General features: G+C 42.2%; 1 protein-coding gene across 1 annotated transcript in view; it reads right to left on the bottom strand.

The window, feature by feature from the left end:
* LOC143283433 (protein O-mannosyl-transferase TMTC2-like) overlaps nt 1–24,793 on the bottom strand; it is a 232,707-nt gene that overhangs the window by 42,368 nt on the left and 165,546 nt on the right. Inside the window, exon 4 of the mRNA XM_076589670.1 lies at nt 11,466–11,580. Within this exon, the coding sequence (XP_076445785.1) occupies nt 11,466–11,580 (115 nt within the window). The remainder of the gene's footprint in view (nt 1–11,465; nt 11,581–24,793) is intronic.

Below are 24,793 nucleotides of genomic sequence, written 5' to 3'. Positions count from 1 at the left end.
CATTCTCTCAAAATTCCCGAAGCGGAGGGCAATCAAAAATCCTCCTCCTTTATCACTGACCAAAAAAACTTGCCATTCCCAAACATTTCGTGCGAGGATATCCCCCATCAACGTTTCCTGGACATGATATCATACTGATACTTACTGCCCCGTCTTCCCACGGGTGGTGAATCATTCAACGGACTGGACCATGGTCACCAATCCGGACTAATGTCAAAGTCAAAAGGACCGGTCCCTTGCTCCACTGCCGACGTTCCTAAAAACGTCATGGATACCCGTCCACAAACCGTAATTCTGATACCCGTCCACAAACTGTAATTCTGATACCCGTCCACAAACTGTAATTCTGATACCCGTCCACAAACCGTAATTCTGATACCCGTCCACAAACCGTAATTCTGATACCCGTCCACAAACCGTAATTCTGATACCCGTCCACAAACCGTAATTCTGATACCCGTCCACAAACTGTAATTCTGATCACCTTCACCTTCACCTCTCCCGTAGTCTGGGTTCAGACCGTTGGGGCACCGCTGCTGACCTGGCCACCACCCCTCTCCACTCTTCACGGTTTTCTGATTTCCTCAGGGCGTCACCGAGCGTCAAGCCTGTCCACCCCCGGATGTTGTCTTCCCATCTCTTCTTCTGCCGTCCTCTCCTTCTGCCTCCTTGTACGGTGCCTTGCAGGAACGTTTTGGCAAGACCAGATGATCGGGAGATGTGTCCATACCACCTAAGTTTGCGTTTTTTCACTATGGACAGAAGGTCTTCGTAGGGTCCAATACTTTGCTTGATTCTGTTCTTCACTTCCGTGTTAGTGATGTGGTCTCTGTAGGAGATGCCAAGTAGTCTACGAAAGCATCTCATCTCGACAGCTTGGATTCTTCTCTCGATACCCGTCCACAAACCGTAATTCTGATACCCGTCCACAAACTGTAATTCTGATACCCGTCCACAAACTGTAATTCTGATACCCGTCCACAAACTGTAATTCTGACTGACCACGCACGGCAACAACCAATCAAAGTGGTAACCTAATCTTGTATTGCACTGTATTGCACTGTATTGCAATGTATTGTATGACTGTCTCAAAAGTAGCACTGGCTCCTAGTGCTGTAGCCTAAGGGGCTAGTTGGCCTTTCGGAACCATCCCAACGCTGACTGTCCTAAAACCCTCTTGGCCGAGAGAGTGAGGATTTACTTGGGCAAGGCACTCTCCATTATAATCATTTCTGACCCAAACAGTCGGGACAGCAGTTGTCTCCTCTGCTGTTCTGATGGTCATAGTGTAACACGATTGATCATCATACATACACACTCTGTCACAACACGTTTATCATACATATACACTGCCACAACATGTTTATCATACATACACACTCTGTCACATATACATACACACACTGTCACAACATGTTTATCATACATACACACTCTGTCACAACGTGTTTATCATACATACACACTCTGTCACATATACATACACACTCTGTCACACCATGGTTATCATACATACACACTCTGTCACATATACATACACACTCTGTCACAACGTGTTTATCATACATACACACTCTGTCACATATACATACACACTCTGTCACAATGTGTTTATCATACATACACACTCTGTCACACCATGGTTATCATACATACACACTCTGTCACAACATGTTTATCATACACACTCTGTCACAACGTGTTTATCATACATACACACTCTGTCACATATACATACACACTCTGTCACAACATGTTTATCATACATACACACTCTGTCACAACATGTTTATCATACATACACACTCTGTCACAACGTGTTTATCATACATACACACTCTGTCACATATACATACACACTCTGTCACACCATGGTTATCATACATACACACTCTGTGACACCATGGTTATCATACATACACACTTTGTCACAACATGTTTATCATACATACACACTCTGTCACAACATGTTTATCATACATACACACTCTGTCACAATGTGTTTATCATACATACACACTCTGTCACACAATGTTTATCATACATACACACTCTGTCACACAATGTTTATCATACATACACACTTTGTCACAACATGTTTATCATACATACACACTCTGTCACAACGTGTTTATCATACATACACACTTTGTCACAATGTGTTTATCATACATACACAATTTGTCACATATCACACATACACACTCTGTCACAACGTGTTTATCATACATACACACTTTGTCACATATCACACATACACATTCTGTCACATATCATACATACACACTCTGTCACAACACGTTTATCATACATACACACTGTCACAACACGTTTATCATACATACACACTGTCACAACACGTTTATCATATATACACACTCTGTCACAACGTAACATGTTTATCATACATATACACTCTGTCACAACATGTTTATCATACATACACACTCTGTCACACCATGTTTACCATACATACACACTCTGTCACATATCATACATACACTCTCTGTCACAACATGTTTATCGGTGTGAAACTCAGTGTACTCTCTCCCCACACAGACCGCGTCGCAAATGTTCATGGAAAGGCGTTCGTTTACGTGTGCAAATGCATTCTTAAAACGTTGGTGTTTACACCGTACAGCGCAGTTGAGCATGTTTTACAGGGAAAGGAGCTATATAACTTAAATATTATTATGTTATATACCACCCCCCTCTCTCCCCCTCCCCACACAACTTCTCGTCACCAAAACGCAGCAACAGCTTGAATGTGGAACTTAATGGTGTGTGCCAGTCGCTAAAATGTTCTGTTTGACTGATCACACACACAGGCACAGACACACACACCACCGTCCGTTTGATGTCTTAAACCCGAGAAGACACCACCAAAACAACATCGACAACACAGACACACACACAGACACTCACACACAACTACAGCCATATATTTTACACATCCACACACATGGAGACACATACATACACACATGCACGCAACAACAATACAATATTTAACAATACATGCACACAGACACAGACACACTATGTCTCTCTCTCTCTGTCACTGTCTTCAATTCCTTTGTCAGGGTTCAGAAAGCTGTTGGCGTGTGCAGGCCATCAGTGATGTTATCAACGTGTTTCATCACTCATCTACTGCTGTGTGCAGGCCATCAGTGATGTTATCAACGTGTTTCATCACTATCTACTGCTGTGTGCAGGCCATCAGTGATGTTATCAACGTGTTTCATCACTGTGTGCAGGCCATCAGTGATGTTATCAACGTGTTTCACCAGTCATCTGCTGCTGTGTGCAGGCCATCAGTGATGTTATCAACGTGTTTCATCACTCGTTGTTGGCGTATGCGGGCCATCAGTGATGTTATCAACGTGTCTCAGGCGTCACCCTGTCTATCCGGACCTTGGCAATGCAGCCACTCAGACGACACGGGCTGTTATCCACAACTGGCGGCCTTTTGAAGAGGGCTACCCTGTCTTCCCTCACCACCACCCCCCACCCCCCCAAACCAACTGTCACACACACACACAACCACTCAAAAGTTGTTACAGACACACGCGCGCGCGAGCACACGCACGCACACAACTACTCAAACGTAGTCTCTCTCTCTCTCACACACGCACACACAATTATTGAAATGTTCACACACACACACACACACAACACACACAACCACTCAAACGTTGTTATCATGGGAAGAATACCTGACTTCAAAGTGGCGTTCCGATAAGGGGTCACTTTGGGTATTACAATTCGATAATCCCACGCACGGACACAAAGAAACACACACACACACACACACGCACACACAAACTGTAATCACAATCATAGCCAAGTTGTGATGCATTATTGATGACATGGGGTACAGGCCAGCAGACACATGTCTGTCTGTCTTGCATGGTGTTTTGGTTCATTCTCCTCTTTGGACTCTCGTCATCCTGCATAACACGGAACACACTACAATATCTGTCACTGTCGGACAGTCTATCTATGTCTATCCGTCTGTCTATCTATGTCTATTCGTCTGTCTGTCTATGTCTGTCTGTCTGTCTCTCTCTTATGCAATATAATGTTATAAACCTTGTCTGTCTGTCTCTCTCATGTAATATATATCTTATCGAGCTTGTCTATCAATCAATCAGTCAATCTATCTATCGATCCATATGTCTGGTCTGTCTATCTGTCAAAATAAAAAAATGCAACGTATACTGGGAATTCGATCTCAGAGAACATTGGAAATAAACGTCTTCTCTTTCTCTCGTCTACAAAGCAGTAAAAACACATACACCACTTCAAATGTCTCTGTGTGCTTGTGCTGTGTGTGGGTGGTGCTGTGGTTTCTTTATGCGCTCTATATCTATCAAGTTCACACACATACGTCCACCCAACCATCTACACATCTCTCTCTTTCTCTGTATAATATGTATACACACACACACACACACACACACACACACATATATATATATATATATATATATATATATATATATATATATATATATATATATATATATATATATATATATATATATATATATATATATATATATATATATATATATAAGAGAGGCGGATGGTGAAAAAAAGTGAGAGCATGCGTGTGTGTGTGTGTTTGAGAGGGGAGACTGATGAAGATATGATCGATAGAGAGAGAGAGAGAGAGAGAGGGAGGGAGAGAGAGAGAGAGAGAGAGAGAGGAATCTGGATGGATAGGTGAGTCGGCATGCTCTCCCTTCCCATTATTTATACACTTTAATTCCGCTTATTCGCGTGACCTGTGACGTGATAAGCTGTGTCTTCCTGGTGGGTCCGGCAGGGCACGGCAAGGCTACAGCAACATAGCTCCACCGTGCTGTTTATTGCTCCTGTCTCTGTGTCAGGCAGGACACGGCAAGGCTATAGCAACATAGCTCCACCGTGCTGTTTATTGTTCCTGTCTCTGTGTCAGGCAGGACACGGCAAGGCTATAGCAACATAGCTCCACCGTGTTGTTTATTGCTCCTGTCCCTGTGTCAGGCAGGACACGGCAAAGCTATAGGAACATAGCTCCACCGTGTTGTTTATTGCTCCTGTCTCTGTGTCAGGCAGGACACAGCAAGGCTATAGAAACATAGCTCCACCGTGTTGTTTATTGCTCCTGTCTCTGTGTCAGGCAGGACACGGCAAGGCTATAGAAACATAGCTCCACCGTGTTGTTTATTGCTCCTGTCTCTGTGTCAGGCAGGACACGGCAAAGCTATAGCAACATAGCTCCACCGTGTTGTTTATTGCTCCTGTCTCTGTGTCAGGCAGGGCACGGCAAGGCTATAGCAACATAGCTCCACCGTGTTGTTTATAGCTCCTGTCTCTGTGTCAGGCAGGGCACGGCAAAGCTACAGCAACATAGCTCCACCGTGTTGTTTAATCCTCCTGTCTCTGTGTCAGGCAGGGCACGGCAAGGCTATAGCAACATAGCTCCACCGTGTTGTTTAATCCTCCTGTCTCTGTGTCAGGCAGGACACGGCAAGGCTATAGCAACATAGCTCCACCGTGTTGTTTATTGCTCCTGTCCCTGTGTCAGGCACGACACGGCAAAGCTATAGCAACATAGCTCCACCGTGTTGTTTATTGCTCCTGTCTCTGTGTCAGGCACGATACGGCAAGGCTATAGCAACATAGCTCCACCGTGTTGTTTATTGCTCCTGTCTCTGTGTCATGCCTGCATCGTGTCCTTACCGTGCTGCTGGTGTTTTTCTTCTTCTTGTTCAAACAATCACCCAAACAAACACAGCCACAGGAAACGCACAATAATGGGCTTGGAAAGGCAATCCGGCTGCAGCCAGTGTACACCAGTATCTGACCGCGTTCTGCATTCATTTAAAGCTTCCTTTCAAGGAGGAAGAAGAGTTAGAGGAGGAGGCTGAAGGAGAGGAGTAAGAGAAGGGAGAGAAGAGGAAGAAATGGAAGAGGAAGAGGAACAACAGGCAGAGGAGGAGGAGGATTAGGAAGAGTAGGAGAATGAGAAGGAGGGAGAGGAGGAGGCTAAAGAAGAGGAAGAAGAGGAGGAGGAAGCGGAAGAGGAGGAGGTTGAAGAAGAGGAGGAAGAGGATGAAAAGGAAGAGGAAGAAGAGGAAGAGGAGGAAACGGAGTAGGAAGAAGGAAGAGGAGGAAGCGGAAGAGGAGGAGGTTGAAGAAGAGGAGGAAGAGGAGGAGGTGTAGGTTGAAGAAGAGGAGGAGGAGGAAGCGGTAGAGGACGTTGAAGAAGAGGAGGAGGAAAAGGAGGAGGAGGAAGCGGAAGAGGAGGAGCTTGAAGAAGAGGAGGAAGAGGAGGTTGAAGGAGAGGAGGAAGAGGAGGAGGCTGAAGAAGAGGAAGCAGAGGAGGAGGAAGAGGAAGGGGGAGCAGACAGACGTATCACAACCTTGACAAAGACGACTTGCCTCCTGGAAAACTAACATGATACAGCGACCCGAGCCTCTGTCAATAGCAAAACAAAGAAACAAAAACCAAACAATACAATAAAATTAAAAAAACAACAGCACAGTAAAAACAACAACAAAAAAGACCACTTGGGCGAATGAACATAGTGAAAGCCCTGTACACTGAGAGTAAAACACACAAGCTTTTTATGTACTGAGTATGATTTCAAAATGTAATGTTTAAGATGAGAAAGATCAGTTTAAAGCAAATTAACCCCCCTAGCAATAATTACAGATTAATTTCCCCTTGCAACAAAGACTTGCAAAATAAATATAACTTCCATGCTTGCCAAAAGAAGTTCCTGTTTGAACAAAAAATGATAAAAATGACTGCTCTTGTTGTTGTGTCAGAATATCAGATCAAAGTGCCAAGTTTAGAGAATACAAAAAATATAAATATAACAGTAAATTTAGTTTGCATATAATTTGGCTTCTTTTTCTTATTTTTTTGTCCCCATCTCAGAGGTGCAATATTGTTTTAAACAAGATGACTGGAAAGAACTGATTCTTTCCTATTTTTATGCCAAATTTGGTGTCAACTGACAAAGTATTTGCAGAGAAAATGGCACTGTTAAAGTTTACCACGGACACACAGACACACACACACACACACACAGACAACCGAACACCGGGTTAAAACATACTCACTTTGTTTACACAAGTGAGTCAATAAAAAGAGACGACCACACGAAGATCTGGCTCCATGACTAAGCACATTGACTGTCTACATGCGCAAGGCCCATACCAGGCTGGTGACTACAGTTCGTCTAACCTCTACCAAAACACCGCACTATCAACTCACTCAACGTTTAGAAAAAAAAGAGATTTGTTTATATTTGTCTGTTATTTTCTTCACACACGCACACACACACACACACATATATATATCTCTGTGTGTGTGTGTGTGTGTGAGAAGAAAATAATAGACAAATATAAATAAATCTCTTTTTTTCTAAATGTTGAGTGAATATATATATATATATATATATATATATATATATATATGTGTGTGTGTGTGTGTGTGTGTAAGAAAAAAAATAGACAAATATAAATAAATTTCTTTTTTTTTCTAAACGTTGAGTGAATATATATATATATATATATATATATATATATGTGTGTGTGTGTGTGTGTGTGTGTGTGTGTGTGTTATAATTTCGGTTTACTTCCCGTTATCTTGTTTTTAATGTTGTTTATTTCATTCTATTCAATGATCGTCATTATTAAAGTTTTAGTTATCATAACCATATAAAAAGTATTGCTATCATCGTCATCATCATCATCATAATTATTTATTGTTTTAATGGTGGATTTGCACAATATGGATTTATGGACATGGAATAGGTTGGAGGCATGTGCTCTGTTAAATATTTGTTGACGAATTTGTGTTTTAGCGAATGATCTTCCTTTGTGTTGCTTTGTGGACGGAATGCCTTATTTCAGTTCATTTCACTTTTTATGTCGCCTTTTATTATTATTATTATGTTTTTTTTATCAGCAAGTGTGTCAACAGTTGCTCTTTTAGAGAGAAAAAAAAAAGCATTTTGTACTTACTGCTCGTGTGTGTGTGTGTGTGTGTGTGCCTGCGTGTGTGTGTGTGAATGTCATTCTGAGGCACAGCTGTGTGCGAACGGGCGACTGCCAACGCACGGCGTCTAAATGGACCTGAAGAGAGTTGATGCTCTGTACAGATGTCACATACACTATCATTATGATTAGCATTCTTATCATAGTTCTTCTTCTTCTCATCATCATTATTATCATTATCATCATTTTTGTCTGGAAGATGGGAAGGCAGAACTGACAGGGCAGAACTGTCCGGCACACACACCACCCGCCATAAAGCGAACACGTCTTGTTTTTGTCTTGTCTTGTCCTGTCTTGTCTTGGGTTGTCTTGCCATGAGAAAATGAAACAACAAATAATGACGTCCCGAACCTGTGACTAGCCCCAATCAACGATTCACATACGTAAAACAATCAATTACCAGTGGAGTTATATCCGCTTGTGTAGAAAGTAATTTTTTTTTTCAGTAAACACGCCAATTAACACTGGAAACATTAAAACAACAACAACAAAACAACAAACAAACGAAAAACCAAAAATCAAAACAACTCGAATGGAAGTACAACAAAGACCAAAAACACCCCCACCCCCTATATTTACCCGAAACGCCACCCCCCTTCTCAGGAAAAAACCCCCAACAAAACAACAACAATATTACAACACTTTCTTTCAGGAAAAAAACTAAATGACAACAAAACACCAATAACACCCTCTCTCAGGGTAAAAACAACAATATTATAACACCTTCTTTCAGGGAAAAATAACAACAACAACAAAACACAAATAACACCCCCTCTCAGGCAAAAAATTAAACAACAAAAATACAACAACACTCTCTCTTGGGGGGAAAAAACAACAACAAAGCAAACCTCTAGGGAAAACAAAACAACAACAATATAGGGAAACAGCAAAACAACTACAATACAATAACACTTTCTTTCAGGGAAAAAGCCCAATAAACAACAACAGGATAATAAAACCCTCACTCAAGTAAAACAAAAACAACAACAACTAACAAACAAAAACGACAAAAAAGCAACAATAGAACGACAACTTCTCTCAGGGAAAAAACCAAAACAATACTCTCTCTCTCTCTCTCTTTTCTCTCTCCCTCTCCCTCAGGAACTAAGGATAAAAAACAACAACAGCACCGGAAACAAATAGAAAACAAACGAAACAACAAAAAACAGCAATATACCCAGAAACAACAAAAAAGAGTTTAGAAATACAACAGCACTGGGTTGACTGGCGACACCCGGACACACGACAGTGTGATGTTTACAAGACAGAAATAAAAAGGGAAACAAAATCACTGACAAGAAATTAATCAAATCAAATCAAATCAAAAACACTTTATTAATCCACATGGAAATTAAGTTGTGCAATCACAGGCTCGTTGTAAACACTGGCATAAAATCATCATGCGCAACATAAGAAGAGATTAAAACTAGTCAAATAAGAATTCCCAATTGCTGACGATATACTAACCCCCACCCCCACCCCCCCACACACACATACTCATGTTAAGACAATAGGGTATTGCACAGCAATATTTACAAATGAAAACATCCAACAAAAGAAAGGGTATAGATTACTAAAAATGACATGCGCGCACGCACGCACGCACACACACACACACGCACGCACACACACGTTAAGACCATAAGGCATTGTACAACAATACATTAATAAAAACATCAAGGGAATAAATCGTATATATAAGTAACACACACACACACACACACACACACACACACACACACACACACACATTATCATCGTCATTATTATATATTTTTTCGTTTTCTTTGGATGGGGGAGGAGGAGGAGGGGGCATAGGATTGCTAGGAAGGTCATACTGGGCCTAAATCTTTATTCTGAATTGAGAAATAAGCTGTTAAAGAAAAGAAGAAGAAAAAAACGAAAGAAAGAAAGAGAAAGTGCACTACAACAAACTGAATACAGTACGACACAGTACGGTCAATTCAGATAATTATGACTAAAAAGAAAAGAAACACACACACACACACACACACACACACACACACACACACACACTGCAATACAGTACGACCCAACACGTCTTTAAGCCGCAGTCCGCCACAAAGTGCAAAGCCAATCACTTAAAATACACCCCCATCACAACACAAAGCACCATAGTATAATGCAGTGCAGCACCGTAAAGAACAACATAAAAATACACCACATTACAACACAAAGCACTACAATATAATACAGTACAGCACTGTAAAGAACAGCATAAAAAATACACCCCATTACAACACAAAGCACTACAGTATAACACAGTGCAGTACTGTAAAGAACAACATAAAAAATACACCCCATTACAACACAAAGCACTACAGTATAACACAGTGCAGCACCGTAAAGAACATAAACATAATACACCACACAGGAACGAAGACGCAAAATAGAAATGATAATAATAACAATAATGATGATGAAATATCAGTATAAAAACGACATAAAAACCAACAGAAAACGACAGAAATACTACTACTACTACTAATGATGATGATATATAAGCATAAAAACGACAGAAAACCCGGCAGAAAATGATAGAAATAACAATCATCATCATCATCATATATAAGCACAAAAACGACACAAAACCAGCAGAAAACGACAGCGCAGACTGCACACACTTCTACATACAGTAAAAAGACGACAAATTAATGATGACGATGATGATAATGATAACGTTGATGATAATGATGATGATAACAAACAAATAATAAAATTAAAAAAAAAAAAAAAAAAAGACACAAAAACCCAGTAGAACACGATAGCGCAAACCCCACACTGCGACAAGCAGTAAAAAGACGACAAATTAATACTGATGATGATTAAAAAAACAATCACAAACCACAGCAACAACAAAGAGACACCACAAAACCAGCAGAACACTGCCACATGAAGTAAAAATACGACAAATTAATAATGTTGACGTTGACGACAACGCTGATGATGACAATGATAATAATTGATGAGTGCATGGTGATAAGTGAAGGGTGTGTCAGTTGTTTGTTTTGTTTTTCTCTTTGATTTTTGCTGACGGGCATTTTATTTTAAGTGAGCCTAAAGAGAATTTTCTGTTTTTGGTTGAAGCAGATAATAAAGTATTTTTAAATGAAATGAATTGAACTGAATGATTACAACAACAACAACAACAACAACAAAAAACCCCACAAAAAACACACATATAAACGAAGACAGAAACCAGCAGAACACAACAGCGCAGACTCCATACACTGCAAAAAGAAGACAAATGAATAATGATGACGATGATGACAATGCTGATGATACCAATATAAAAAACGACACCACAAACCTGCAGGACACGACACACAGCGCAGACAAGCACCAGTAAAAAGACGACAGAACACAAACCAAGGGACGGTACTCACAGGTTGTAGTGGACATCGGCCATGTTGCCGCGGTACTTGAGGGCGTTGCGGTATGCCTCCTCCGCCTCCCCCACCCGCCCCTCGTTGTTCAGCACGTTGGCCAGGTTGCCCCAGGCTGTGCACACACACACACACACACACGCATACACATACAATTTATGTTTATCCAACAAAAACAAAGCCGCTGCAGCACCACACACGTCCGCCCCCCCCCCCTTCCTCTCACCGCCCCCCCCCCCCCCCCCCCCAGTTTCCATTTATCAAACGAAAACAATACGACTCTCTCTCTCTCTCTCTCTCTCTCACACACACACACACACACAGGTTCCATTTATCAAACCAGAACAAAGCTGCACACACGTGTGCTCGCACCATCAGACGCACCCTTATGACTCAACTTTTAGACTCAATAAGAACTATAATTTATGTGGAATACTCAAGTGCTGCATATATTTTTTTATTCATCCATGCATTAATCTATTTCTTGTTCTCGTTTGATGTTCGCATGCACTGAAAGATGAAAAGCAGTCATCACTCCCTTTGAACTCAATAACAGCTGCATATGTTAAACCACTGTTTATATATTCCAATGTACCTTTTATTTACCTGTGTGCTAGCTGAATCGATAGCGTAAGCATCACTGACTTGAAGTTGTGTACCTTGTGTAATGGAGAGAGTTACCACATTTGTTAATCATATCGTTTCCTGGCCTCATTATTTGTATAATTTCCAGTGGATAAACTACCGAGGCAACCATGTATTTGTTCTGTATTGTCCATGTGTTCTGTGTAGCTTATTCAGGATTAAAGAGGCTATGCCAGTCTTGAATAAAAGCTAATTCGTGTTTGCACATTTCTTCTGTCTTTGCTGCTGTGTGCACATGTCAAATGATTGGTATAAGGACAGGCCCGGCGCTTCCTTTTAAGAGGAAGTGTCTGGGTTTGTTCCAATGTACCTTTTATTTACCTGTGTGCTAGCTGAATCGGTAGCGTAAGCATCACTGACTTGAAGTTGTGTACCTTGTGTAATGGAGAGAGTTACCACCCTTTACTATTTGTTAATCGCTGTTCAAGTATTGGTTGGTTGGTTGGTTTTCCATTGTTCCCGTTTCTTGCACGTCCGCCCTACAGGACCAGGAGGAAAACACTGCACCCTTTGATCAATAAAACCAGAACTTTCTATGAAACAATCAGTAAAGCAATGCCTATATCCCTATTCATTCTATACCCCTGGACATCATTTTAAAACATAAACAACAGTAATTCCCAATCCTTTCAATGCCCGTTTCTTCAAATTCCGCGCGCGCGCGCGTGTGTAAGTGTGTGTGCATGAGAGGGGGGGGGGGGGGGGAGAGAGAGAGATGGCTTGTTTGAAGACTCCACAGCACAACAATTTTCTTATAATGATCGTCGTCTTTGGTTCACTATACAGAAGGTGCAGGCGTTAACAAACAAAATGAACATTTCATTTAAAAGGCGAAGACATGAATGTCAGAGGATTACAAAATTCCAAAACGATTTGACATTGTTATTTTTGGACTGTCGAAAAACTGTACTCGCTGGCTCCAATGCTAATTCATTCAATTGTTTTCTTTCAAACTTTTTTTTTTCCGGTCCCGCTGGAATATCTGTACGGAGTGACAGAAGTACGCTCATGTCTGAAAAAGAAAAGAGAAAGTCAGCAAATATGACAAGGACACAGATCAAGATATCTTGTCCTGGCTTTTTATTTTATTTATTTATTTATTTATTTTTGTACGCTTATAGTTGACTTCAAGTTTTTGCGCCTTATAAATATTATTATTATTATTATTAGTTTTTTTTAATGCATTTATCTATTATTTATTTACTTATTTCTTTTTATTTTATTTTATTTTTATTATTTTATTTATTATTATTATCATCATTATTATTATTATTATCATTTTTTTTCTCAAGGCCTGGCTAAGCGCGTTGGGTTACGCTGCTGGTCAGGCATCTGCTTGGCAGATGTGGTGTAGCGTATATGGATTTGTCCGAACGCAGTGACGCCTCCTGAAGCTACTGAAACTGAAACTGAAACTGTCCAGGCGTGAGAAATGTGAACGAAAAAAACAACAACAGACAGAAATTCCCCCCCCCCCCTAACTCCCCCCCCTCCCCCCCCAAAAAAAAAAAAAACAAACAACAACCACCAAAAAACAAGCAACCCATCAACCCAGAACAAAGGTGATGTTGTGAAACAAAATTTTCACTCGCGCGGACATTTGGACCCGATCGACAGCAGACAAGAGTTCAAGTTGGTTTTTGTCCGTTCATGTCACTCATGCTTGTAATTATTTGTCTGCCTGGTCGACAGTTTACAAAATCATTTGTTTCTCGTGTCTCGTGCTGTGTGGCTTTCGGTGAAACAACTTTGTCCTATTTTCCTCTCATCCAACGATTTAAGAAAACATAAACAGTATTTTTATTACCGATTTCATATTCAAACACAGTCATCTGTTTCCATTTCATTATTTATGTTGATATTCTCCCAAACACAGTTTCCATTCATGGTTAAATTGTGTGTAGAAGTCTGTCGCTGTTATATTTAGAATTTAAAAGAAAAAAAAAGAAAATTTCTGACCAACACTGCACGTGTCTGTATACATGTGTATCTGGGGTCAGCCGACACCGGGGTATGCTCTGAGAAAGACAGCAGCTTTAGTCCCACCGCTAAACGGACCTCCATAACTGAGTCAGTATTACTGATTTCCCAATGTAGGAGGAGGGAAATCACAAGCTGGTTTTTTTTCACTTAATTTAATCAAATAGGTTCATGCTTTCAATTAAAAAGCCAAGGAAACACCACAACCAGAATACTGAAACATTAGAACATGCACGCACGCACACACACACACACACATACATACACATACGCGTGCGCACGCACGCACACAGAAAACACCCCAACGCGCTCCGACCCTCCACCAAAAAAAAAAAAAAAAAAAAAAACGAAAGGAAAAAAGAACAAAGAGAACAGATTGAACACTTACTTCAAAGAAATACAAAAAAGAGACATAAACGACTGAAAGAAAATAACATAACAAAACAACAACAACAAAAACCAACCAACAAACAACCAACCAATACGATTAAAAACTTGCTTATCTGGAACGAAACGTTCTCATCAGATCACATAAAATGCACCGAACGCTTTCAAACATGTGAAAAAAAAAAAAAGGTCTGAAGCGGAATATCAAGAATAAAACAAAGCCACACAGTTATTCACTGAACCCGATACATAATGGCCGCGCGCTTCTCCCGAGGGCTTCATTACATGGCATCAGGCGCCGTGAGGGTTGTTTCCCTTTGTGGCGGTCAGAGGACAGCACGTGAAAGAACTGAAACTGATCCCCTGGCGGCCAGCCCCACAAAGCAACCACTCCTGGCTGTCTGCCTCCCGACGGAAGGATGAAAACACTTTTTCTATCGCTTTGTGTCTGCTGGCCAGCGAGTTCTCAAAGAAAGATTTTGTCAGTTCCGTGGTTCCACTCTCCTTGCCGAGAGCGGGGGCCTTTATACACAAACGTATGGGTTTCGGCAAGTGGTTGAGAATAGAATAAACTATGTGGCATATTCTATATATCCATAGCAGTTTCCATCAACCGGTCAAAAACGTCGTTGGCATGAATGCCGGCACTAACAGGGATTCGGGTAGAGACTATGAAACTTGGTAAACAAACAAAGAAACAAACAAAACACCACACCCCCTCTTCATTTTTGATCATTTGAAGCAGACAAAATCTTTCGAACTGAAAACAAAATTTATGTCACACACACACACACACACACACACACACACACCAGTAAAGTGTATTCAAGACTGAACTATACATACACAATGTAGCTAGAGCTAGTCTATGTTACGTGCATGTGATTTACTGAATCTGTGCTACTCGAAATCCTTGGAGATGCTGGCAGAACGAATCATACGATGCACAAAACAAAACACTACAAAAACAAATCAAAACAAACAAAGTCCCCTGCACACAGAGTTCGCTGGAACAAACTGTCTCCTCCTCAACACCATCCTGGGGGAGGGGGGGGGGTTGTGTGATGTTTCAAACATAATCAAACTGTAAGAAAGACAGAAGAAGACATAGAAAAAAAGAAAGAAAGAAAGAAAGAAAGAAAGGAAACTAATACACCAAGAAAGACGGCAACAAAACACAAACAAAACAAAAAACAACAAACAAACAAACAAATAAATAAGAGCAATAATTTCTGAGAGAGAGAGAGAGAGAGAGAGAGAGAGAAAGAGTGTGATGTGGTCATTCACTGATGTATTGAAAGAAAGGGCTAGAGAGAGAGAGAGAGAGAGAGAGAGAGAGAGAGAGAGAGAGAGAGAGAGAGAGAGAGAGATGATGATGAGTTGGAAAAAGAAAGAGAACCCCCTCCCCCCGCCCCTCCCCCCCCAAAAAAAAACCACAAAAAAAGGAAAAAATATCGGTCCAACATTTTCCAAAGACAGGCCAAACCGGTGGAACTCGCTTCTTTCTCCCCCCCCCCCCCCCCCCTTACAAAATGACACCTTTCTCCAATGCCCAGTGTCTGAGACACACTTATCTCTCTCTCCCTATCTCTCTGTCTCTCTCTCTCGATCTCTCTCCCTGTCTCTGTCTCTTTCTGTTGTGTGTGAAAGAAAGGAAGGAGGCATGGCGGAGGGAACGGAGAAAAGAAAAGGAACCGAGGGAAAGAACAAAAAGAAATATAAGAGAAGGAAAGGAAGGAAGAAATGAAGAAAGAAAAGAAGGTAAGAAGGAAGGAAGGGAGGAAGGGAAGAAGGAAAGCAAGGAAGGAAGGGAACGAGGAAGAAAGGAAGGAAAGAAAGAAAGAAAGAAAGAAAAGGAGGATGGCAGGAAGGAAAGAGAGGAAATAAGGATGGAAGGATGGAAGTAAGGAAGAAAAGAAATAAAGAAAGAACAAAGAAAGAAAGAATGAAAGAAAGAAAGAAAGAAAGGAAGGGATGATGGCAGGAAGGAAAGAGAGGAAATAAGGATGGAAGGAAGGAAGAAAAGAAATAAAGAAAGAACAAAAAAAGAAAGAATGAAAGAAATAAAGAAAGGAAGGAAGGAAGGAATGTCAATGCTGTCAAATAGAATAACACAGGGACTCTCATTTGTTCGTCCTGTTGCGAAAAGCAGTTTAGCTCGCTCTGTGATGATAAGGGCTGAAAAAGAAAAGAAAAGAAAGTAAAGAAAAAAAGAGAGAAAGTAAGAAAAGGTAAAATGGGGGCGGGGGGGACAAACACGTATACACCGTGAAAACTTACAATTATCTTCTTTCTTTCTTTTCTTTCCTTTGTACTTTTCCTTCCCTTTTTCTCTTTCTTTTTTTCCCCTTCTTTCTTCCCTTATTTCCTCTATATCTATCTATATCTTATATATATATTTTTTTTTTTTTAAAGGTTTGTTTGTTTTCAATTCGTTTCTAATTTTTGTCTTACTTTAACTTGATATATCTTGTTGCTCATGTCCGGCTTTGGAATTTCGGCTCGATTTGGTATGCTTGCATTTATTATTCATTTGTTTGAATAACAAAAAAAAGTGTGGTGGATTTATCTATTGATTTAATTACATTCACGTATTTGTCTTAATTATTTCGTGCTTTCCAATGTAACTCTTGTTTGGTTCCATTCCGATTACCACTATTTCAACCAGTGTCATACTTACTGATACTAGTTTTTATAGCTTTTTTCTTATCTTTTTCATTTCATTTATTTTTGCCATTTCAGTTTCATTATTTACTTATTGTAGGCTTATCAACCATAATGTTTTCATTTAATACATTGTTTTCATCTGATTTCGACTTCCCAGTTATTTCCTAATTTTCTCATCATTCATTTTCTGATTTTCATTCTATTACATTTGATCTTTTTTTATATTATAATCTCTTGTTTTAGTCTTCTACAATATAATTTTGCTTCTTTTTGTACGACTCTTATTAATTTATTTACCTATTTATTCATTTTCATTTATTAATAAATTCATTCATTTGTTTATGAATTCATATATTCATTCATTCATTTATTTCCGTATTTATTATTCATCTATTTATTCATTTATCTATTCATTCATTCATTTACTGATTATCCTTCATTCATTTATTTGATTAAAAACGAACCCATTCGAGTCATTCAGTAATAAGTTTAATTTCATGGATGCTTTTCTTATCATTCTTTTATCTCCCACTCTCTCCAGAGTGTGTTGCATCTTGAGGTGTGGGTCTCATTGTCTCTCTCTCTCTCTCTCTCCAGAGTGTGTTGCATCTTGTGGTGTGGGTCTCATTGTCTCTCTCTCTCTCTCTCTCTCTCTCCAGAGTGTGTTGCATCTTGTGGTGTGGGTCTCACTGTCTCTCTCTCTCTCTCTCTCCAGAGTGTGTTGCATCTTGTGGTGTGGGTTTCACTCTCTCTCTCTCTCTCTCCAGAGTGTGTTGCATCTTGTGGTGTGGATCTCATTGTCTCTCTCTCTCTCTCTCCAGAGTGTGTTGCATCTTGTGGTGTGGGTCTCACTGTCTCTCTCTCTCTCCAGAGTGTGTTGCATCTTGTGGTGTGGGTCTCACTCTCTCTCTCTCTCTCCAGAGTGTGTTGCATCTTGTGGTGTGGGTCTCACTGTCTCTCTCTCTCTCTCTCTCCAGAGTGTGTTGCATCTTGTGGTGTGGGTCTCACTGTCTCTCTCTCTCTCTCTCTCCAGAGTGTGTTGCATCTTGTGGTGTGGGTTTCACTGTCTCTCTCTCTCTCCAGAGTGTGTTGCATCTTGTGGTGTGGGTTTCACTCTCTCTCTCTCTCTCTCCAGAGTGTGTTGCATCTTGTGGTGTGGGTTTCACTCTCTCTCTCTCTCTCTCCAGAGTGTGTTGCATCTTGTGGTGTGGATCTCATTGTCTCTCTCTCTCTCTCTCCAGAGTGTGTTGCATCTTGTGGTGTGGGTTTCACTGTCTCTCTCTCTCTCCAGAGTGTGTTGCATCTTGTGGTGTAGGTCTCACTCTCTCTCTCTCTCTCCAGAGTGTGTTGCATCTTGTGGTGTGGGTTTCACTGTCTCTCTCTCTCTCTCTCTCTCCAGAGTGTGTTGCATCTTGTGGTGTGGGTCTCATTGTCTCTCTCTCTCTCTCCAGAGTGTGTTGCATCTTGTGGTGTGGGTTTCACTGTCTCTCTCTCTCTCTCTCCAGAGTGTGTTGCATCTTGTGGTGTGGGTTTCACTGTCTCTCTCTCTCTCTCTCCAGAGTGTGTTGCATCTTGTGGTGTGGGTCTCACTGTCTCTCTCTCTCTCTCTCTCCAGAGTGTGTTGCATCTTGTGGTGTGGGTTTCACTGTCTCTCTCTCTCTCTCCAGAGTGTGTTGCATCTTGTGGTGTGGGTTTCACTGTCTCTCTCTCTCTTCTCTCTCTCCAGAGTGTGTTGCATCTTGTGGTGTGGGTTTCACTGTCTCTCTCTCTCTCCAGAGTGTGTTGCATCTTGTGGTGTGGGTCTCATTCTCTCTCTCTCTCTCTCTCCAGAGTGTGTTGCATCTTGTGGTGTGGGTTTCACTGTCTCTCTCTCTCTTTCTCTCTCTCCAGAGTGTGTTGCATCTTGTGGTGTGGGTTTCACTGTCTCTCTCTCTCTCCAGAGTGTGTTGCATCTTGTGGTGTGGGTCTCATTCTCTCTCTCTCTCTCTCTCTCTCTCCAGAGTGTGTTGCATCTTGTGGTGTGGGTTTCACTGTCTCTCTCTCTCTCTCCAGAGTGTGTTGCATCTTGTGGTGTGGGTTTCACTGTCTCTCTCTCTCTCTCCAGAGTGTGTTGCATCTTGTGGTGTAGGTCTCACTGTCTCTCTCTCTCTCTCTCCAGAGTGTGTTGCATCTTGTGGTGTGGGTTTCACTGTCTCTCTCTCTCTCCAGAGTGTGTTGCATCTTGTGGTGTGGGTCTCACTCTCTCTCTCTCTCTCTCTCTCTCTCCAGAGTGTGTTGCATCTTGTGGTGTGGGTCTCACTGTCTCTCTCTCTCTCTCTCTCCAGAGTGTGTTGCATCTTGTGGTGTGGGTCTCACTCTCTCTCTCCAGAGTGTGTTGCATCTTGTGGTGTGGGTCTCACTGTCACTCTCTCTCTCTCTCTCCAGAGTGTGTTGCATCTTGTGGTGTGGGTCTCACTGTCTCTCTCTCTCTCTCTCTCCAGAGTGTGTTGCATCTTGTGGTGTGGGTCTCACTGTTACTCTCTCTCTCTCCAGAGTGTGTTGCATCTTGTGGTGTGGGTCTCACTGTTACTCTCTCTCTCTCTCTCCAGAGTGTGTTGCATCTTGTGGTGTGGGTCTCACTGTTACTCTCTCTCTCTCTCTCCAGAGTGTGTTGCATCTTGTGGTGTGGGTCTCACTGTTACTCTCTCTCTCTCCAGAGTGTGTTGCATCTTGTGGTGTGGGTCTCATTGTCTCTCTCTCTCTCTCTCTCCAGAGTGTGTTGCATCTTGTGGTGTGGGTCTCACTGTCTCTCTCTCTCTCTCTCTCTCTCCAGAGTGTGTTGCATCTTGTGGTGTGGGTCTCATTGTCTCTCTCTCTCTCTCTCTCCAGAGTGTGTTGCATCTTGTGGTGTGGGTTTCACTGTCTCTCTCTCTCTCCAGAGTGTGTTGCATCTTGTGGTGTGGGTCTCACTGTTACTCTCTCTCTCTCTCTCCAGAGTGTGTTGCATCTTGTGGTGTGGGTCTCACTGTTACTCTCTCTCTCTCTCTCCAGAGTGTGTTGCATCTTGTGGTGTGGGTCTCACTGTTACTCTCTCTCTCTCCAGAGTGTGTTGCATCTTGTGGTGTGGGTCTCATTGTCTCTCTCTCTCTCTCTCTCCAGAGTGTGTTGCATCTTGTGGTGTGGGTCTCACTGTCTCTCTCTCTCTCTCTCCAGAGTGTGTTGCATCTTGTGGTGTGGGTCTCACTCTCTCTCTCTCCAGAGTGTGTTGCATCTTGTGGTGTGGGTCTCACTGTCTCTCTCTCTCTCTCCAGAGTGTGTTGCATCTTGTGGTGTGGGTCTCACTGTTACTCTCTCTCTCTCTCTCCAGAGTGTGTTGCATCTTGTGGTGTGGGTCTCACTGTCTCTCTCTCTCTCTCCAGAGTGTGTTGCATCTTGTGGTGTGGGTCTCACTGTTACTCTCTCTCTCTCTCTCCAGAGTGTGTTGCATCTTGTGGTGTGGGTCTCACTGTTACTCTCTCTCTCTCCAGAGTGTGTTGCATCTTGTGGTGTGGGTCTCACTGTTACTCTCTCTCTCTCTCTCCAGAGTGTGTTGAATCTTGTGGTGTGGGTCTCACTGTCTCTCTCTCTCTCCGAGCGAATAAAATACAATTCTCTCTCTCTCTCTCTCTCTCTCTCTCTCTCTCTCTCTCACCCACAGAGAAAATAAACGAAGCGGAATCACCAGTTTAGAGACAGGCGAATATATATATATATATATATATATATATATAATGCACCCAGTGCAAGTTAGGGGAATTTTATTTTCTCTCTCTCTCTCTCTCTCTCTCTCTCTCTCTCTCTCTCTCTCTATATATATATATATATATATACTATATATATATATATATATATATATATATATAATACATATATGTATTTTTATATATACAGATAGATAAAAAGAGATATATACATGCACACAGACACAGACACACACACACACTATATATATATATATATATATATATATATATATATATATATATATATATATATATATATATATATATATATATGAAGAGAGTGATTCAAGATTCAAAAACTTTATTACTCAAGGATAAATATTTTAGATATCGCCCAGTCTTCCAATCTGTCCTTGTGACAACAATAACAAGAACAACATTAACGACAACGACACAACAATAATCATTTTGTTAACACTGCTACATCTACTGCTACTGCGACGAAGAATACAGAGAAGAGAAGAGAAGAGAGAGAGAGAGAGAGAGAGAGAGAGAGAGAGAGAGAGAGAGAGAGAGACAGAGACAGAGACAGACAGAGACAGAGAATCAAATTCCCCTAACTTGCACTGGGTGCATTAGGCGAACTATAGTCAGGTTTCTGAATAACATTCAGAATGTCGGCGGCTTTCGCGATCTTGGCGTCAGGGGGGGAACATTTACTAGCGTTAGGAGGGGAATATTTACTGTCTTTTTAAGTCTTGCCAATCTCTCAAAGGCAATAAAAGCCCTGACGATGAAAAGAAGTAAAGTATAATGTCAGCATAATCGTGGTTCTGCCATGGTCATGTGCCGACACTAAAGTTGTGATATGTAAACACACACTTGCCGCTCCGCGATCAGTTGTCCGTTAGATTCCGTTGATCTGTCACCCTTTTATGGGCCATAAACCACCGCTCGTGGCGGACAGCGACTACCGATAGTATTCATGTCGTTTCCCCCCCGCGTTCTATGCGAGAGGTCTGTCCTGAAGAAACAGGGCCATAAAACATACATACACACACGCAACCAGCTATCACTAATTGTATCGTCTGGCCAAGACTCCAGCCACACACACACACACACACACACAGAAGACTAGTCTCTGTATTTAGGAGCACTTTTGGTAAGTGCAACGCGTTCGTTGCGTTTCACTCAGACAGTGGACGTTCCGTCAGAATGGTGGAAGACAGCATAAGCTTCGTCTTGTCTCTCTTGTCTCACAGTTTCATGTCGGACGTCTCATGTTCTTTCTTCTGATTTCTCCTTTGCTCTGAGACACTGGGTGTACCTCCCTTGCCGCGCCCTTCACTCACCCCAACCCACGTCTGTGTCATCACAACCCCACCCAATTACATCCTTCACTCACCCCAACCCACGTCTGTGTCATCACAACCCCACCCAATTACATCCTTCACTCACCCCAACCCATGGCAGGATCATCACAACCCAATCACCCTGAAGACCACAGCTGAACCACAGGTAGTGTCCGACAGGACCATCACAACCCAATCACCATGAAGACTACAGCTGAACCACAGGTAGTGTTCGACAGGATCATCACAACCCAATCACCATGAAGACCGCATCTGAACCACAGGTAGTGTTCGACAGGACCATCACAAGCCAATCACCCTGAAGACCACAGCTGAACCACAGGTAGTGTCCGACAGGATCATCACAACCCAATCACCATGAAGACCGCATCTGAACCACAGGTAGTGTTCGACAGGACCATCACAAGCCAATCACCCTGAAGACCACAGCTGAACCACAGGTAGTGACCGGCAGGTTGAACAAAAGGTTCGTGCCGGCAGACTGGCTGCACTGGTCAGCTTGAAGACATCACCGCCTTCCGCCTAAGTTTGTTTCAGTTTCAGTTTCTCAAGAAGGCGTCACTGCATTAGACTCTCTTCTTCTTCTTCTGCGTTCATTCGTATGCACACGAGTGGGCTTTTACGTGTATGACCGTTTTTACCCCGCCATGTAGGCAGCCATACTCCGTTTTCGGGGGTGTGCATGCTGGGTTTGTTCTTGTTTCCATAACCCACCGAACGCTGACATGGATTACAGGATCTTTAACGTGCGTATTTGATCTTCTGCTTGCATATACACACGAAGGGGGCTCAGGCACTAGCAGGTTTGCACATATGTTGACCTGGGAGATCGTAAAAATCTCCACCCTTTACCCACCAGGCGCCGTCACCCGTGATTCGAACCCGCGACCCTCAGATTGACAGTCCAACGCTTTAACCACTCGGCTATTGCGCCCGTCACTGCATTAGACAATTCCATACACACGGTACACCACATCTGCTAGGTAGATGCCTGACAGCACAACCCAACGCGCTAGACAGGCTTTGAGTGCATGCATATATATATTTTGTGTATCTATTAGAGTGGATTTCTTCAGCAAAACGTTGCCAGAAGGACAACACTTTTGTTGCCATGGGTTGTTTTTTTCAGTGGGCCACGTGCGTGCTGTACACGGGACCGCGGTTTATCGTCTCATCCGAATGACCAGAAGCTTGGTTTGATTTCCCAGTCAGACTGGGGAGAAAGGGAGAAAGGGTGAGAGCATGAATCGAACCCAGGCCCTCACGGACACTGTACTGGCAGAAAGGCGTCTTCATCAACCATTCCGACACCGTCTCTTGCGCATGAAACACCAACGCACTAATCACCAAGACAGGGTTGGCTTGGGTTGCGCGAGCGTTTTTAGTAGCGCTAAGTTTGCACAGCGTAAGACATTTCCCAAGTGTGCTCTAATTCATCAGATTTCGGAACCTTCCCAGCGCTGTGCAAACAGTAAGACATTTCCCAAGTGTACTCTGAATTCCACAGACTTCGGAACCTTCCCAGCGCTGTGCAAACAGTAAGACATTTCCCAAGTGTACTCTGAATTCCACAGACTTCGGAACCTTCCCAGCACTGTGCAAACAGTAAGATATTTTTCAAGTGTACTCTGAATTCCACAGACTTCGGAACATTCCCAGCACTGTGCAAACAGTAAGATATTTTTCAAGTGTACTCTGAATTCCACAGACTTCGGAACATTCCCAGCGCTGTGCAAACAGTAAGACATTTCCCAAGTGCACTCTGAATTCCACAGACTTCGGAACATTCCTAGCGCTGTGGAAACAGAAATACATTTCCCAAGTGTACTCTGAATTCCACAGACTTCGGAACCTTCCCAGCGCTGTGCAAACAGTAAGACATTTCCCAAGTGTACTCTGAATTCCACAGACTTCGGAACCTTCCCAGCGCTGTGCAAACAGTAAGACATTTCCCAAGTGTACTCTGAATTCCACAAACTTCGGAACCTTCCCAGCGCTGTGCAAACATGTCACTCATACATCGCAGCTCAGGGTCAGGGTGCAGAAGGCCATCTTTGCAGCGCTAAGTTTGCATAGAGTGAAGAATGTTCCTAAGTATACGAAATTTACCCTGGAGTTAGGAACACCATTAACGACAAGCACAAACTTGGCGCTGCTAATTTGGCTGATGCAAACCACCCGGGGTCAGTTAGCTTTCACAGTTCACTTCCACATGGCCCTGCGTGGAGTGGTGGCCTAGCGGTAACGTGTCCGCCAAAAGGAAGGAGAGAATCTGAGGGTGCGGGATGGAATCCCATTGCCGCCAGTATTTCCTTCCCCTCCACTAGACCTTGTTGTGACAAATACTAATGCAATACACTACAGTGCACGACAATATCAATACGATACACTACACTACACTACAATACCAATACAACACAATACAATTACAATGCACTGCAATACAACACAATACAATACAAAAAAACATAATACAAAAACGATACAATACCAATACAACACAATACAATTACGATATACTGCAACACAATCCAGTTCAACACAACAGAGCACAGTGCAATAAAGACAACACAGC

Source organism: Babylonia areolata, chromosome 6 (genome assembly GCF_041734735.1).
Source record: "Babylonia areolata isolate BAREFJ2019XMU chromosome 6, ASM4173473v1, whole genome shotgun sequence".
In the NCBI taxonomy this organism is placed as follows: domain Eukaryota; kingdom Metazoa; phylum Mollusca; class Gastropoda; order Neogastropoda; family Buccinidae; genus Babylonia; species Babylonia areolata.
This window is presented reverse-complemented; position numbering and strand designations above follow the sequence as displayed.